Source organism: Syngnathoides biaculeatus, chromosome 9 (genome assembly GCF_019802595.1).
Source record: "Syngnathoides biaculeatus isolate LvHL_M chromosome 9, ASM1980259v1, whole genome shotgun sequence".
In the NCBI taxonomy this organism is placed as follows: Eukaryota; Metazoa; Chordata; class Actinopteri; order Syngnathiformes; family Syngnathidae; genus Syngnathoides; species Syngnathoides biaculeatus.
In genome coordinates this window covers 9483692-9500372 of record NC_084648.1, presented here as the reverse complement: position 1 = coordinate 9500372, position 16681 = coordinate 9483692, and the positions used below count along the sequence as shown (strand labels likewise).

Genomic DNA, 16681 nt, shown 5'->3' with positions numbered 1-16681 from the left:
CACTTTGACAGTGGACAGTCAAAGCCGGAATTTGAAAAGACAAACTCTCGGGTCAGTGGATGATGTGCTCTAACAACTGAGCCACAGCCAACCTACTCTACAGTGCTTCGCCTCTTAAAGGAACAAGCATGTACACAACATGAACTAGTATTTTCCATACAAGTTACTTTTTTTTTCCTGTTCAAATAATATATATTTACAATTAGCTTTAAAAAGTGGTTTTTGTAATAAGTATAAATGTGTTTAAAGTGTATGGGAGTAGTAAAAATGTAATAAGTAAAAACTGTCATGGGATACAAATCACATTTTGACATATTGCGAGTGGGTCTGGAATCCCGCGAAAAAAGAGGTTCACCATATTTGAGAACAGAACATATATGAGTAAAACCTTCAATAGTCTCCCTGTTCACTAAGACATAAAGACAATGTGGGAGTCACCATCCTACCTGTTGAGGCATTTTTGTGTTGGAACTTCAACAAATACGCATTCATTCCTTTCCTAAAGTCCTGCAGAAAAGTAGCAGAAAAGTTTTTTTTGTTTTGTACATAATCGTGCATAATAACAGCGACATAAACTGGACAGCTTCAAACTGCAGCACCACCTCGTCTCCGATGTAGTTGTGTAACATTCGGATCACCGACGCCCCTTTGCTGTAGGAGATGGCATCAAAGATTTCATCCACTTCGGACGGATGGCCAACATTCACCTACGCAGAGCACAAGAAAGAACAGGCGACCGGTCAGCATGGCAATAGACAAATTCAAGGGGTTATAAAAAAGATATTCTTTATAAGTTGTCCATGTGTTTTCAACTGATTTAGTAGATTGTTGCATCGCTGAATCTGATGGCAAGTTTCTGTTGTCCTGGTCAGTTTTTTTTATATTAAGTTTATTTGTAAGAAATCAGATTCTTATTAAATCAAATCGATTTTTTTCACATTTTTCATTGATTTCTACGATTTCTCATCTGAGATTGGTTTTTAAAATATAAAAAAAAAATTCTAACAATCAAATGTCACAAACATTGCTTACTGGAAAACTGAATAGTAGATTGATAAGTAAACTTTTGACTACTATTCTTTCATTTCTTACAACGAACACACATCCCCTGAGAGGGCAAGCCCACATGTTAAGAACCCCTGATATAAAATGAAACGATGTCAACAAAACTTTAACTGTAGTTCAAAAATGTTAACATGATTGAGCAAAACCATATTGATAGTTGGATTCAGCGCATCTAAACTGTCATATATCGTTTAAAATAGCTTAGAAAATGCATTTGTTGTCGACCAGTGATTGAGTCAATTATTGGCACTGATATTGACCATTTTGACACATATCGGCATTGGCGTTCAATTTAAAACATGGTAAACAGAGAACTATTTGACATTTTCAATTGACTTCAAAGGAGATGCACCTGACTGGGTATTCTCTGGACTTTTTGTTTGTTTTAACTTTTAACAAAGATAAGTGAAAGATTAACTATTCACGTTATATTTAAATTTTGGAAAACTACTGTAGAAAAGTTTATAATGCTATTTTTTTGTTTAGGCTTTCATTTTACGTTGAGACATGCTGCGGGGTCTCTGAGCTTCCTGCACTTTTTGTTAGAATTTTAAAATAAAGATGTCTATAGTCCAAGATTAAATAATTAACATTTTGAAAATTTGAAAAGCTCTTTTAATAAGTATATTTTCTCATGCATTAAAAAAAAAATGTTAATTCAAATTTTCTCACCAATATTTTTCCTCATGCCACAAACGAATATCGGCTACATGTATCGATAATTGGGACCTGACTAATCGGTATCAGCCCCACCAAAAAAAATATCTACACATAACTGTTAACAAGACTTCACTAATGATCGGTGTCACCCCCCCCCCAAAAAAAACATCTATCTTTAACACAACGTCCAAAAGTTAGATGTCCACCCACCTCGATGGGATGACTACTGTCCAGCGCGTCCAGATCCAGAGCACGTGTATAGTCGGCAGACACAAACTGTGTCCAGATGTCATACTCTGGGAAGCAATGGTCAACACACAGATACTCGATCCACGAGGCAAAGCCTTCATTGAGCCACAAATGGGTCCACCATTCCTACACACACGCACATATTAGGTCAGCAGCCATACAGGATGTTTTGTCTATTTGTGGAGGGAATATTGGTCAGTTACCATGGTGACCAAGTTTCCAAACCACTGGTGAGCGAGTTCGTGACCCACCACCAGCGCCACCCACTGCCTGGAAGACGCGCATGAATTCTTTGGATCGATCAGCAGCGCCGTTTCCCTGCAAAAACACACAAACTCCAGTCTGTCCTCTGAGGTATTTGCTGCCCATGAAAAAAAATAAATACTTTAGTAGTTCATGGAAATGCTACGAAATGTGATGGGGATTTGTCTGATTTTATTATGAACAACTTGAGCTCTTTAAGATATCGTATTGAGAAAGCGTCTTGGAAAATAGATGTGGATGGATAATGTACTGGTTCAGCCTTATTTACTGGTTTGACTCATTCAATTTGGCTGAAATGTTTTGTGTTTGTTTCCATCCAGACTCAACACTTGTTAATTTTTATTGAATTTAATCTAAACGATTAGATGGAATGTTTTCCATTTCAGGAAAAACGAGTTTAATGCCTTACTTCAGTTCAATGAAACAAATGAATAACAATTTTGAAGAACTGTAGATAAATCCTGTTGACAATTGAGACCAAATCATTTTAGGTTAAGTTTAAAAGTAAAAACAACATACTATTGGCCATAAGGAAAGAAAAGTCAGATTGAGTATACAAACTTCATTTAAAGGTTGTTTTCAAACCTGTGTATAGTGCAAGCAAAATGGAATGCTTTGGGTGAAAAAAAAAGTTAATATTAAAGTCAAGAACACATGGTAGTTAAAAGCTCTGTGCAATAAAAGCAACAAGTAAAACGTTACCAGATCATTGCCAGCAACAACTCAATCTTGTGTCACCACATTTGATAGAGATTTTATGACTGACAGATTGTGGCTCATTGATAATGTCATCAAAAACATCTTAAGACATCTCTACAGTTTGATGATTTCATTAAAAAAAATCATAGCACATCTCTGTGGTTTATAAATGGCCGTAAAATTCAATCAGATCACACTTGAGCGGGTCTATGCAGGGTCCAAAGTTTAATCCACTTGCCAGCCATGTAGATGCATGTTTTGTTTGTTAAGTTTATTTGTCTAGACCTTAATGTCAAAAGAGTCAAAGGGCTTCACAGGCCCACAGTAGGTGATTGACAAGATCCCAAAAAACGAACCCCCCCCCCCCTCCGGTGATTAGAAAATATGAATAACGACTACTGTAATTTCCCCTGTATAATAAACGAGTATCATGCGCAACAACAAAGTTGCTGCCAGAAATCAAGAAGTGTCCTATCGACATATAATCCACACCCAAAACTTTCCATGTATTCGTAAATTCACCAAAAATCCCAATTAGTATTCGTTTCCAAAACAATTCGTCCAAATTTGTATGAATTTCAATTTGAAAATTTTGTCAAGAATATTACCACAAAACAATCATGAATAATGATGTCTTATCCTGTTACACATATTTATATTATTAGCAATAACATTTAGCTGGGATAGGCTCAGCCACTCCCGTGAACTTTGTGAGGATAAGCATCTTGGAAAATGGATGCAGGGATATACTTTCAGCCTGACCCCATTCTCAGAAGACATCTCCAGTGATGTCATTCATTTCCGGCGCAGGGAAGTCTTGTAAGGCCATTAATTATTTTACATTTATTTATATCTTCAGATGTGTTTACTCACACTTGGTCACACTGTAATAACATGAAATTGTTTTGTTAATAGAGTAGATAAGATATATATATTTGTGTGTGTATATATATTTGTATATCACGTGTTGCATTTATGTAGGATCAGATTACATTTTGGTCCCATGGATACAAACTATATCCTTTTGTTTTGCTTTTTGAACATATTGGAGCCCAAAAGGAGGAACATTTAGATACCTGTAAGTAACAAGGCCCCAGTTTTCCATTGCTCCTGAAGGCAGGGAAAAAAAAAAAAAAAAGTATATTGAAATGTCATTATTGATAAAGGAGTAGTTGCGTGCAGGACGTCCAGGAGAGGATCACTCACCAGCAGCAAAGTCGGCGATAGCAATGAGATCAATCTTGGGCAAAGGATAAGGAACACTGAAGTAGTCTTTGTAGAAAGGTAACGTCTTTGTTGCTACCTGAACACAAATTGAACGCAATATTCAAATTGGGTGTCCAGGTTCCATAACTTCCATGTGATAGGCAGGGCAGGATGAGTAATTAGTTTAACTGATTGGATCAAGGCAACAAAGTGGCATATCTGGTTAGACTGGTTAGAACATTAGCCTCACAGCTCAGGGTTCAAATCCCAGCCCTGCCTGTGAGGAGTCTGCATGTTCTCCCTGTGCCGGTGTGGGTTTTCTCCAAGAACGCCGGTTTCCCCCCCACACCCGAAAAATATGCATTCATTCTCTAAATTGTCCTTATGTGTGATTGTGAGTGCGAATGGTCGTTCGTGGCAACCAGTTCAGAGTGTACCCAACCTCCTGCCTTAAGATAGCTGTGATAGGCTCCAGCACTCCCGCTACCCTTGTGAGGATAAGCTGGTCAGAAAATGGATGAATGGATGGCTGATTGAATGAAGTTCATTCGTGAGGACCAAAGCATCTCCCCGTATGACATGCCATGCTTACACTAAAAATACTGGTACAAATAGCGGCGCTAGTTTACAAAAGCACGGTCTAGGGTTGCAAATTAGCAACGTTGCTATATTTAGTGACTTTTCCTCCAAAATATTTTGGAAAAGCAACTGCTGAATGTTCAGCACAGTGGTGCAGCTGGAAAGCGTTGGCCTCACAGTTCTGAGGTACCAGGTTCGATTTTGGCCCTGCCTGTATGGAGTTTGCATGTTCTCCCCGTACCTTCGTGGGTTTTCCCCGGGCGCTCCGGTTTCCTCCCACATCCCAAAAACATTAATTGGACACTCTAAATTGCCCCTAGGTGTAATTGTGAGTGCGGCTGTTTGTCTCTATGTCCCCTGCGATTGGCTGGCAACCAGTCCAGGGTGTACTCCTGCCCGTTGACAGCCGGGATAGGCTCCAGCACTCCCATGTCCCTCGTGAGGATAAGCGGCTAAGAAAATGGATGGATGGAACTGCTGAATGTAAGCAACAACATGAGCAGAATAATTTTTAAATTGTTTTGCATACAACGTATGAGGTTGACTTTACCTAAGAAATGTTTTTGTAATATTGGATAACATTGAGTATCCACAGAAAACACGCACAAGGACAGGCGGAACATGCAAACTCCACAAAGGAAGGCCTGAGTCCAGATTCAAACTCCAAACTTTAGAACTGTGAGGGCTATTCACGAATTGGGGGTAACTCAAACTGACATTCAAGTACGCCACATGTGAATTTTCTGATTGAAATCACAACAGATAAAAGAATAACAACTGCAATACCTTCGCACTGGATTTTCTTAAAATAAATAAATAAATAAATAAAAACAGAAATCTTAACCTTGATCTATGGCCGAGGCCATCTGCACTTAGTGTGCATACTTTCTATGCATGTATGCAGTTGTAGTTTGGGTGCAGCTAGTCTAGGCCTTCGCCGAGATGTCTGTAGGAAATGTCAATTACCGCCCCCCCACCCAACCTAGCTGCATGCATATTCTTGGCAGCAACACAACCAAAGCCCAAACGACCCGTCGCCGAGGTGGACACCAACCGCAGCAGAATCAATGGGAAAAGTTTATCAAACAGTTTAAGAGATGACAGGAGCCAGCAGGCTAGGTAGACAGCAGTCAGTCCAAAGCAGCGAGGATTTACACCACAGACGGGCACAAAACCAACCTAAGGTACAGCGAGGATTCAGTTAAATTAAGCAATGTTAAAAAAATAGATATATATTTCCAGAAAAGCCAGCATATTCTTGTTCCGGTTCAATACAATTTTCGTATAGTTAAATTGGATTTTTCATTTGTTGGATTATTATTTCAGAACAGTACAAAAAGCAACACAATGCTTCGATTATCAATTGGAAGTCAATCATTTTCGTCAGTATCACCATTCAAGTCATCGACCCTGTTTTTTGCGTTGGTCAAATAGCATAGAAGAGTTTGTTCAAACAGATTGAGCTATTATTTTACTGTTGAAGGTGAGGAGAGTAAAGAAAAATATTGCTGTAAAAACACTTTTGTTTGCTTGGTGTTAGGAGAAATAAAGCAAATTAAAGACGTGGTGTGAAAACCAAAAACTTGTTTTGAAATGCATCAATGTCATTTGCTTTTTCTATAAGCAAAGGCCAGGTGGGTAACAAGGGAGATTCTATTTTAAGACCATATCACCTCAGCTATCAAAGGACGGGCTCACCTCCAGTGCAAAGCGGCCCTGCTCTGCCTTCCCCACTGGCGTATAGACGCGCACCAGCACACCGTCTGACGACTGACTCTCCACAAAGTCAAACTCGCCGATGACAAACGCCACTAGGTATGTGGACATGATGGGCGTTGTGGCAAACTTGATCTCCACTAGGTCCTCGTTGCTCTGGTATGGCTGGCGCTCTACAACGTTCTAGAGGCAAAGAGAAAACGTGGACAACAAGATGCATGATTTCGAAACAACGGCCTCAAAGACATGGTCAGGGAGTGGAACATTTTCACATATCCACCAAGCCCTGCAGTCCAACTGGGTCAGCTATGAAAGTGGCAAAAGGACAGAGTGAACCTACGCTGTATCGTGGTTTCTCTTTGCGCATTTACTATATTACACGTTTTTTAAAACTTGATTTTAGAGTATTATTTGAAGACAAGTCAATATTTAGAGTTGCACACCTTCAGTGCATTTACTTACATAATACAGTACATAATGCTTATCATTAACACTAATTTCCATTCGGCCATCTATCACTTTAGCATTACATATTCAATTTGCATGCTTCTGTTAATACTGTGATTGATTATATCATAATTTCTCATGTATAATGCACACCTATGTACAATACGCATACCCAAAGTTGACCACAAAATTCTGGAAAACCCTTCAACCCGTATGTAATGTATTTTTAGAATGCATGATTTTGCTTCTACCTATATGATCAAAGTGAAGTATTATCTGTATTTTGTCATTTTTTTATGAAAATAATTATTCTCAAGTTAAAGAGTCTATTGGAACACAATATTTTTTATACTTTGTCTTATTTTGAAATTCCAGCCCTACTTTTAGTAAATGGGAAAACACAGTTGTGCTTATGTTTGATTACCCAAGCATTTTTAAGATGTGTACAATTCTTTCAAGACAAAAGTAAAGCACTTACTCTAATTTCATTTTAATGGGATTTAAATTAACTGTCAACCCTACATCCAGCTATTAATGCATCGACTTTTTGTGACCTTTTTGTTAGTTGGTGTGCTGTGAGATTTTCATTTGTTAAGTACCGGTATGGGCCTTTGCTCTAAAAATGTTGGAATTTGGTACTCAGGTCAGCTCGTGTTCAACAGAACGGCAGCCACTAGTAGCAGCATAAATTTGCTAAAGTACGTAATTTTTTGTTGATGGCTTGTGAGCTGTACCAGATTAAAACTATGTGAACATATCTCAAGCAAGCTTTACAGAAAGTCCTCTCCTGACCTGAGCAACGGTGACCACCAACACGCTCACCCCCTCCCATTTACCTCTACAATCCACTTGTGTTGTCATTCCCACGATAAGGAGTGCATACAGTCGGATTTGAGTTGAGCAGATAAAGCCCACTGATCATAGAAAATGGGATTTAGTGGTATTGGAATACAAGATTTTATTGCAGTAATCTGACATCACGCAATCATGAAAGAGCAAATTGGTTTTGTAGTCTGATCCGTGCATTATGTGTTGTCTCAGCAGACGTCTCTCTCCAACGCAGCCAACTTTTTTTTTTTTTTTAATAATTTCATTGGCCGTCAGATACTCACAGTTCTACATCAGAAGGCATGTAAAAAACATGTAAATACTACTATTTAAAAATAAACTAGCTTTTGGCTTGAAATATACTGTGCAAACTGGCGAAGCAGCGTAAATGTCTTTCTTAGAGCAGATCAATAACATCATTGATTGGATCAGCAAAATGAGATGAAAACTGATCAGCAAAAGAAATGCGATTAACGGCCGATCCGATGAGGCCCATCAAATTGGTGTAAAGTCTATAAAGTTTTTCATAACCTCTAGATGGAGGCATACATAAATAAAATGTGTTTTTTTTTTTAATCCATTCATTTTCTGAGCCACTTATCCTCACAAACGTCACGCGTTTCCCCTAACCCACGTATAATGCGCATTATTGACTTGACAATTCTTGTGGGGGGATGTGTATTAAACATGAGACATAACAATAATTCTGTTTTGTTTTGTGTGTCAGTTTCACAGTAAAGTTCGACTGGCGACAAAACACTTGAAGCCGTCATTCTTAAACTGTGTTTTAATGTGTTCACGTGCTTTAAAGCACATCGAGGAGAACAAAATTTGAAAAATTATGGTCACTCTGTTGGGGTTTTTCCTACCCATCAAGGTTGGGTAAGGAACATGGATCCAATGTACCAGCAAATATCATTTTACCCATCTTTAAGGATGTCTCCTTCATTCAACATCATTTTAACAACCTTTGTGCACTAATAAAAATGGTGAAGCAGTATTCAGCTATTATGCTGCACACAAATTGAACAAGTTGCCAACAGAGGTGACGTGATTCCCAAGTATGAATGTTTTGAAATCCAGGTTAAAAATGAATTTTTTCCTCATGCTTTTTAGAGTAATGTACACTTTTTAATTGTACTTTTTTTTTCTTTTTTAACATACATATTTTGTTGTCATTTTTATTGTTTTTCGTGTTTTAAATGGTTTATCTCTTTGTATTTAAATTCTTTTACTCATGTAAAGTACATTGAGTTACTTGCTGTATGAACTGCGCTATACAATGTGTTTTGCTTAATACCTATGTATTGGATATCTTATGTATAAAGATATCTAATTCTATCCAATACAAGAAAGAAATCCGCTTCTATAATGTCACAAGCCTAACAGTACAGTTTCAAACATTTCAACTGTGAAATAGTCATCTTCGTGTGAGGAGGAAAGAGGAGGGGGCGTCTTCGCCACGACCCAAGTGACATATACCATGTTTGACAAGGCGACGCAGTCTTTTGGGACAATCAGCGTGATGTCAAAGGTGGCTTTGATGGCTGGCTCGTCCCAACAGGGGAATGCTCGGCGGGCGTCCGTGGCCTGGGGAGTGTGAAACAAACAGAAAGACATTTAATGATACTGTGTAATTTAGAAAAAGCACAACTTCTTTACAAAGCAAGAAATATTTCTTTACCAAAAAATTTACTAAAACAAAAAAAAAAAAAACCAGTGATGAGCACTCCAGAAAAAGGAGTGAGACAATGAAACAGAGTGTGGAACTAAATGTCCAAGCATCAACCAATTTGAAAACAAATGACCTTCATAAAATATAAGCAGTATTTATCCATTTTAAAAAAATGTTGTGGTTTCAATTTCCTACAATTCAGAACTAGGGTCAGTAGATAGGTTTTTTTAACAAAATATTTGTACTCCATCTCCAGCACATGGTGCTGCCATTTTCTTGTCAGTTCTCGTTAATTCATGGTCTCTCGTGCATAACGAGATTAAAATTCAGGATAGCATCTTGCATTGCGAAACACCGGAATATTAGCAGAGATGATAAACTTGATTTTGCCACGAATGCAGGAAGCCGAGACGTAAACGTGGATTTTAGGAAGGTTTATTTCCAGGCGGGGGTCATACACGGGAAGGCAGTCCAACAGGGCGACGGTACAAAAATCACAAGGCAAAAGCAGTCATTGTGATTTGACGGGTGCGTACGTCCCCGCGCGTCACTCACAAATCTGCACAGCCGAGCATGAAAAAAAAAAAATAATAAATCACGCCCGTAAAATTTGTTACGAGTAGAAATACATAGATATTGAAAGATGTCACTTATATTGTGTAGTCTTGACCAATGTTCCCTCTAAGATGCGCCACTGTGCAATTGCACACTTGTCGCACACTCAACGCAAATGAAAACCGATCCAGTGCAGTGAACCACACAGCCTGATGTCTTTTTTTTTTTAACACGGAAGCACACGGTCTCCACTGCTAAGCCAACTTCTACTTCCTAGTTTACCTGACACCACCCCCTTCCGCTCTTAAAGCGGTACACTCATAATTACAAACAGGTAACACACCCGCAACTTTATATCTGCAGGCATGACTGACCACACCCGTACATTTTTCAAATGTGAGTGACTGCAAAAGGCTTGAACCAAAAAACATGAAACATCAAAAATTGGACATGGCAAAAAAAATGAAAACGTAAGTCAGTAATGCTATGGCATGTGACGAGGTAGTTACACAAGCTGACGCTCGTGAACACACATGCATATACACACACAATGATCTGGCAACCATGAAAAACAAGCCTTAAATACACAATGTAATCAGGGCGCAACAATGTGCAGCACCGTGCACAAGGAAGTGGCACACGGCCACGACCCCACCCAACGTGGCTGCTGTCAAACATCCAACTTAACTGTGCTTCCAAAGCAGGCCGCCGCGCGCGTGAGCAAATTTGCGGCGGGCGTGGCTGTGGAGAACCACGCCCCCAACGTTAATTACATGGTGTAAAAATGTTGGGGAGGCAGGAATTTTTTTTAGTCAGTCACGAAATCGGAACCACAAGCTTTTTTTTTTTTTTGTCTAATGTCTTTTTAGAGTGGAGATCAATCCGATGCCCTGGATCATGATTTTACCTCAAATTGTGTGACAGCTGCATAGCAGGTCTCCCCTGTGGTGCTGGTGTATTTACTTCTGTAGAAGCCTTTCATTTTGTCGTTCAACTCCCCCGCAAACTTGATCTTCAACACACCAGAACCTGATAAACAGAAAGAGCAAGCAATGGTGAAAAGTGATAAATACAAATAAGAGATTATTCAAGTAATTTTCAAACTGGTACCTTCCCATTTAAACATTTAAGAGCGACAAGAATCCTGAAGATCAAATTTTAGACCATTTTTGCCATAAAATGTAATTTCTGGCCTACAAGCCGCGACTTTTCCCCCCCCCCACACACACTTTCAACCCTGCGGTTTATGTTTTTGTGCGTTTTTTCTAACGGCCGCAAGGGGGCACTCGAGCGGAAAAGGTAAGAATACGACCAGTGGAATATATGTGCCAAGGAAGTCACTTTTACTGGCCCTGTTAGCGCTGTGCTAGCGTGTTGCTACTGTGTTACTAGCATGTCTCAATGATATTTACCGGTAACTTTTATTTTAACCGGTCTTGTTAGCGTCAGCGCGGCGCTAGCGCTAGCTTCAGCTTTAGTGTTGCGCCAGCGCCTTGCTAGCGTTAAACTCTTTACTGGTATGTTTATTTTTTTTAACCGGCCCTGTTAGCGCAGCGCTAGCATTAGCGTGGCGGCACTAGCATTAGCACGGTGGCGCTAGCGTTAAACTCTCAGTGTACTGTCTTTCTTTGTAAATATCTCGTGTTTCAATGTGGGCACTTGCGGCTTTTACACAGCTGCGGTGTATGCAGGTACCAAATGGTATTTCCTTTACAAATGTAACCAGGTGCGCTCTGTAAATCGGGAATTACGGTATTCACTAGCTGGGCAATATGGCCTTAAAATAAAATCTTGTTTTACAATTTAAATACATTTTCCACCCCTTCACTTATACAAAAAGGAAACTTACATTTGTGAAAACAGGAGCGGCTTCACAAGTATTTCAAGGTCCTGGAGTGGCTTAGCCAGTCTCCAAATCTCAATTCCACAGAAAATATTTGAAGGGAGTTGAAAGTCTGTGTTGCCTATTGACACCCCAAAAATGACTGCTCTAGATGAGATCCGCATGGAAGATTTGACCAAAGTACCAGCAATATTGTGAAAACCTTGTGAAGACTTAAGAAAACATTTGTCTGTCATTGCCAACGGTATACAAGTATATACCAAATACTTTCCTTCCGCAATAATTTGATAAGAAGTTATTTAAAAATCATGTTCTGTGATTTTCTGGATTTTTTTCACATCAATTTGCCTCTCGTAGGTGAAGTATCCCAATGAAGAAAATTATAGACCTCGCTCATCTTTTTAAGTGGGAGAACTTGCACAATTGATACCCGACTACTTTTTTTGGCCCATTGTATTTGATAACTTTTGATAACAAACAACCTTTGAAACACTTTTATCAAGCACAGAGGCGATGATTAGCAGCTTTTAGAAAAGTTGAGCATTAGCCACACTAGTAGCTTGCCAGCCGCAGCCACGCCACAGTAGACTTGAAGCTACCACCCACTTCCCCCACCCCCACACCGAGGAAGCGCAATGACATCATCAATAAACATCACAATCGGTTGGTAAAGGCCAAAGCTTATTGTCTGCCACTCACTTGCCATAGTACGTAGAAACCAAGCGTGTGAAAGCCACTTGCTCTCTGGCAACCCCTTTCATCCCAGTCATCTTGTCCTCTCCAGATTGCTGACTATTTTTGACTTGCCCATAACAACGGCACACATGGCAACTGCCCATTACAAAATACCCAACCAGAATATTTGGCATCTCTGGTAGACGGATTACACTTTTTCTTTTTAAAGGGAGAAATGATCACAAACTTTGGACATTCTTTGTCTTTTATGCACACTTTTGTACTTGAATCATTTGAGTTACTTAATTCATCATTTTGGCCCCAAATGGCAAATCCTGCTGTGTGGCGAACACCAAATAGGTCAGTAAGATCGCTGTTGGCACGTAAATAAAGGAGAAACAGATAAATCTGATTCTGTTTTTTATTCCACATTTGTTTTATTTTTTTGTCTTGAATGGCAACCAAGTTGGGGAAGGGAGAACTATTAAAAAAAAAAAATCCACTGACCTTACAGAGTTTTCCCCTTCTTAAAACTATATATTTATTTATTGATACTGTTGTGTATTTTACAATGTTTCTAGAAACAAAGGGTACCGTTAACCCCATAGAATGTTGCCTCACAAAATGATGTGAGAATCATCTCTGGGGTTATAAAGAGGTGGAAAATTTCTAATAAATTTACATAGGACGTTAAGATGCACGACATTAATTTGAGAAATATTCCAAAATGTAAACTTTCCTTCGGAATGTATGAGGATTGACCGGAAATTTAGGGAAATGTAATGGAAAGATATCCTCAAAAATGTATATATTTTGTTATAAGTTGACATCCATGCAAAAGAGTACAGATAAAAAGCTTGACATTCAAACAGAATAATATAGTTAAGCAAAACTTTATTTTCAAATATTTACTTAAAAAATAAACTGTCTTGAACAAAAGCATGAATGTCAAATCAGAATCAGCTTTATTGTTTTTTAGTTTTCATTTATTTTATTAGTATGTTGGTTTAATATTTGGCTTTAAACGATCAGGATTTTTGGGGCCAATCACCGATCACTAATCAGAAAGTTTAAAAAAATAGGATAACCGATCTGATACAAGCTGACCATTTAATGTACAGCACAGGTGTCAAACTCAATCCCCGGGGGCCAGATCTGGCCCGGCACATGATTATGTGGTTCGCAAAGGCAAATCATGTGTATGAACTTCCATGATTTATTTATTTATTTATTTTAATCTGTCCCAACGTTTCAGAGACATATCATGAATGATAATGCTGAGATATGCAAGCATTTTTTCTTACCAAACAATAGTTACAAAACCCATTACCCTTGATTTCTGATTCCAAAACTGGTTCATAAATTTAATATGTAAATATGATGAGGCTGTTTACGATTCTAATGGTTTCACAGTCATAACGGCCCTCTGAGGGAACCGGTAACTACAATGTGGCCTGCGACAAAAATGAGTTTGACACCCCTGCTGTACAGTAATCCATAATTTTTCGTGGTTATGGGGACAAGAACCCCCAGTGAAACGTGGAAAAAAAAAAACAATCTGTTCTTGCTTTAGTCTGAATAATGCTAAATGTATTTCTACAAACTAGATTTAAATTTTATTCAGGGTCACCCTTCATGTTTGAAAACATTCAGGTTATACTACTTTTAATTCTCATCTAAAGTTACCAACTTTGAAAATTCCCTAATTTTACAACCCTAATTTTCTCACCTTTCTTTAGAGCGCAGGGAAAGGACAAGGTCACCTTCTCGTCCTCATTTTGATAGTTGAATCCTGTGGCATCGATTTCTGAAAAAAAATTGTTTTCCTTCAAACGTTGAACATTTCATGTTCTATCTGATCATCGAGGGTGAAAAAAGGAGCAAGTACCAATGAAACTCACCGTCTCCTCCCTGAGGCGCAAAGGAGGCTGTGATGATGTCAATGTCGGCGCAGTTCATCACAATCTGATTGGTGGCTTGTGTCACCTGCACATGGATCACATGGATACAAAGTTCACATTTTTTAAAGAGGACATGCTCAAAAAGTGACTCTTTAACACAAACCGTTGTGTTTTGCGAGCTTGATGGGTCATCAAGTGTGAAAGTTAACTTTGTCAGCTACAACCAACATCAGAAAATGTGTTTAGTGATACATTCATAAATATATTCTGATGCTTTCATTACCCTCTAAGAGTGCATTGTTGAGAAGAGATAGAGCCCGCTCCATTTTCTTTGAGTTTACCAACGACCGTGTTGCCCAATGGCAGTGATACTTCAGTACATCCGCCATACTGAATCAGTCAGTTCTGCCTGATCTCATCCTGTCTCACGCTCCGGCTCCTCAGCCTTGCCCTAAAGGATATATATAAGGCCCCTTTCTTGCACAATTTCAAAGACCTCCCAAATGTCTTCACAACGTCTGGGAATGCTTTACCCATTCTTGCCAGGTCTCTAGATCCCTGCAATAGCTGGTGACAAATCTATGTTTGTCTGAATATACACTTTATTGGAAAAACTTCACTCACCTCACTTTGACTCAGACAGGTGCAGGATGTCCTACTATAGACTGTTCTCGACAATGTGACTACATCCATGATGGCTAAAAAGACTTTGGGAAGTTATCAGTGCTCATTAGATATTGTTTCAAGAAACCGTTACGACAGGAAGTGTGCTTTGATCGACAATATCGACTCATATGCCTTGGAGAAACACTAATGGAGCACATAACTGTGGGCGTCGGTAACCTATCCAGACATCGTCCACTATCTCCTCTTCTCGACAAGCATTTGTACCGTGGATCAACTAAAGAATTACAAAGTCCTAAAGGGCTACAACCACTTCATCAATGGCTGGGTTCGTCATGTGACGGTATCCATTGTAAGCACACTGCTAAGGTTAGTGCACCACAAAATGCAATTTAAATATATACCGCATAATTACAATCAGCGTTGTGTTAAATTATGTTGATTATACCAACAAAAGAGGTGTAGATTTATTATTTTTGTTTTTGTTACCGAGAGGGAGAGAGAGAGGTTTGACTGGGACGAGTCCCAAGTGGAGCCTGCACCTTTTTCTCTACTTCCACAGCTACATTTTTAACTCAACTCACAAAACAGCTAGCGGCGCGGTAACTCGTTTTTGCAAACCTATTATAATGAAACAGAAAATACAGATTTTGGAGAGATGCATTGCATTCACACGAGTGTCGTGCTTGGCTGCTAGATCAGCTCTGCTAATACGAGACAGACACAGTTGTCGTCGTTTGGTTGCTAACTGCTCCGTTTACTCGCACTGGTTCTTGATCACAGCTGGCGGTCGATAGAAAGATGCTTTACAACGCCGTTTGAGCAACCGATAATATAGCAGTGGGCCCCCATTCATACGTCTTTCTGAAATGATTCCTGGTTAGTTACGTGTGTTTACGTGAATTAACCAAACCAAGATGGCGCCCGCGTTCTAAATCGGAAGGTGTGTGACGTCAGTCGAAAACAGTCTATTGACCAGTCCATTGTTTACCCCTGTGTGCTCCAGAGCCCCAAGCTAAATGAGTGTTAACTGTAAATCTGTGAACTGAGTACAAGACTGACAAAATCAATGGGTGTCATTCCAAGCAGCACAATTCCTGCTGCATTCTCAGTGAGATCCTATGTTGACAGTTGGTGATATGGCAGCGGCGCCACAGTCCCAGCCAATGAGCAGCCAGGTGTGTCGCTAGCTCCTCCCATGCTATGTGAACTACACATTTAGCTACAAAAAGGGACTTTTTATTTTAAAATACCCCTCAAGATAGTGCTTTACGGAGTCAATGTTTCACTTGACTGCAGGTAGGTCAGTTGTGGTCGCAGACTGCAAAGAACTCGACAGCTGTAATTTCCCTCTATTTACTTCCAGTTTTCAAACTGTGTAGATAATGCCATTTTTGAAAAATTATCCGATGGCATCTTATCCAGGACGTTGCGGATGAGCATAATTTTTTGTGAATTATCTGTTTCGCAAAGCATTGGTGATTTTTTTAATTAAATGTTTTTATTAGGTGGATAACAAAAATAGTTAATCTTTTTTGTCTTGCAAGATAACTTGCCGTGTGCACAATATGCAAGTTGTGACCAACCAAAACACGTTCTCCGGTCACATGAGTTAACGAAAGCAGCTCTCTGCAAAGTTGTCAGCTGCCACGTATTGAAGGATGAACTGGTCCCCCACTATCCCAAGCTTTGGGA

General features: G+C 39.3%; 1 protein-coding gene across 1 annotated transcript in view; it reads right to left on the bottom strand.

Annotated features, from left to right (window-relative positions):
• Nucleotides 1-16681, bottom strand: part of npepps (aminopeptidase puromycin sensitive) — a 30348-nt gene that overhangs the window by 11446 nt on the left and 2221 nt on the right. Inside the window, exons 2-12 of the mRNA XM_061829364.1 lie at nt 14363-14447; nt 14191-14268; nt 10851-10972; nt 9196-9303; nt 6421-6621; nt 4144-4240; nt 4014-4047; nt 2178-2292; nt 1936-2100; nt 603-707; nt 447-507 (exon numbers count right to left, since the gene is read on the bottom strand). Of these exons, the coding sequence (XP_061685348.1) occupies nt 447-507; nt 603-707; nt 1936-2100; nt 2178-2292; nt 4014-4047; nt 4144-4240; nt 6421-6621; nt 9196-9303; nt 10851-10972; nt 14191-14268; nt 14363-14447 (1171 nt within the window). The remainder of the gene's footprint in view (nt 1-446; nt 508-602; nt 708-1935; nt 2101-2177; nt 2293-4013; nt 4048-4143; nt 4241-6420; nt 6622-9195; nt 9304-10850; nt 10973-14190; nt 14269-14362; nt 14448-16681) is intronic.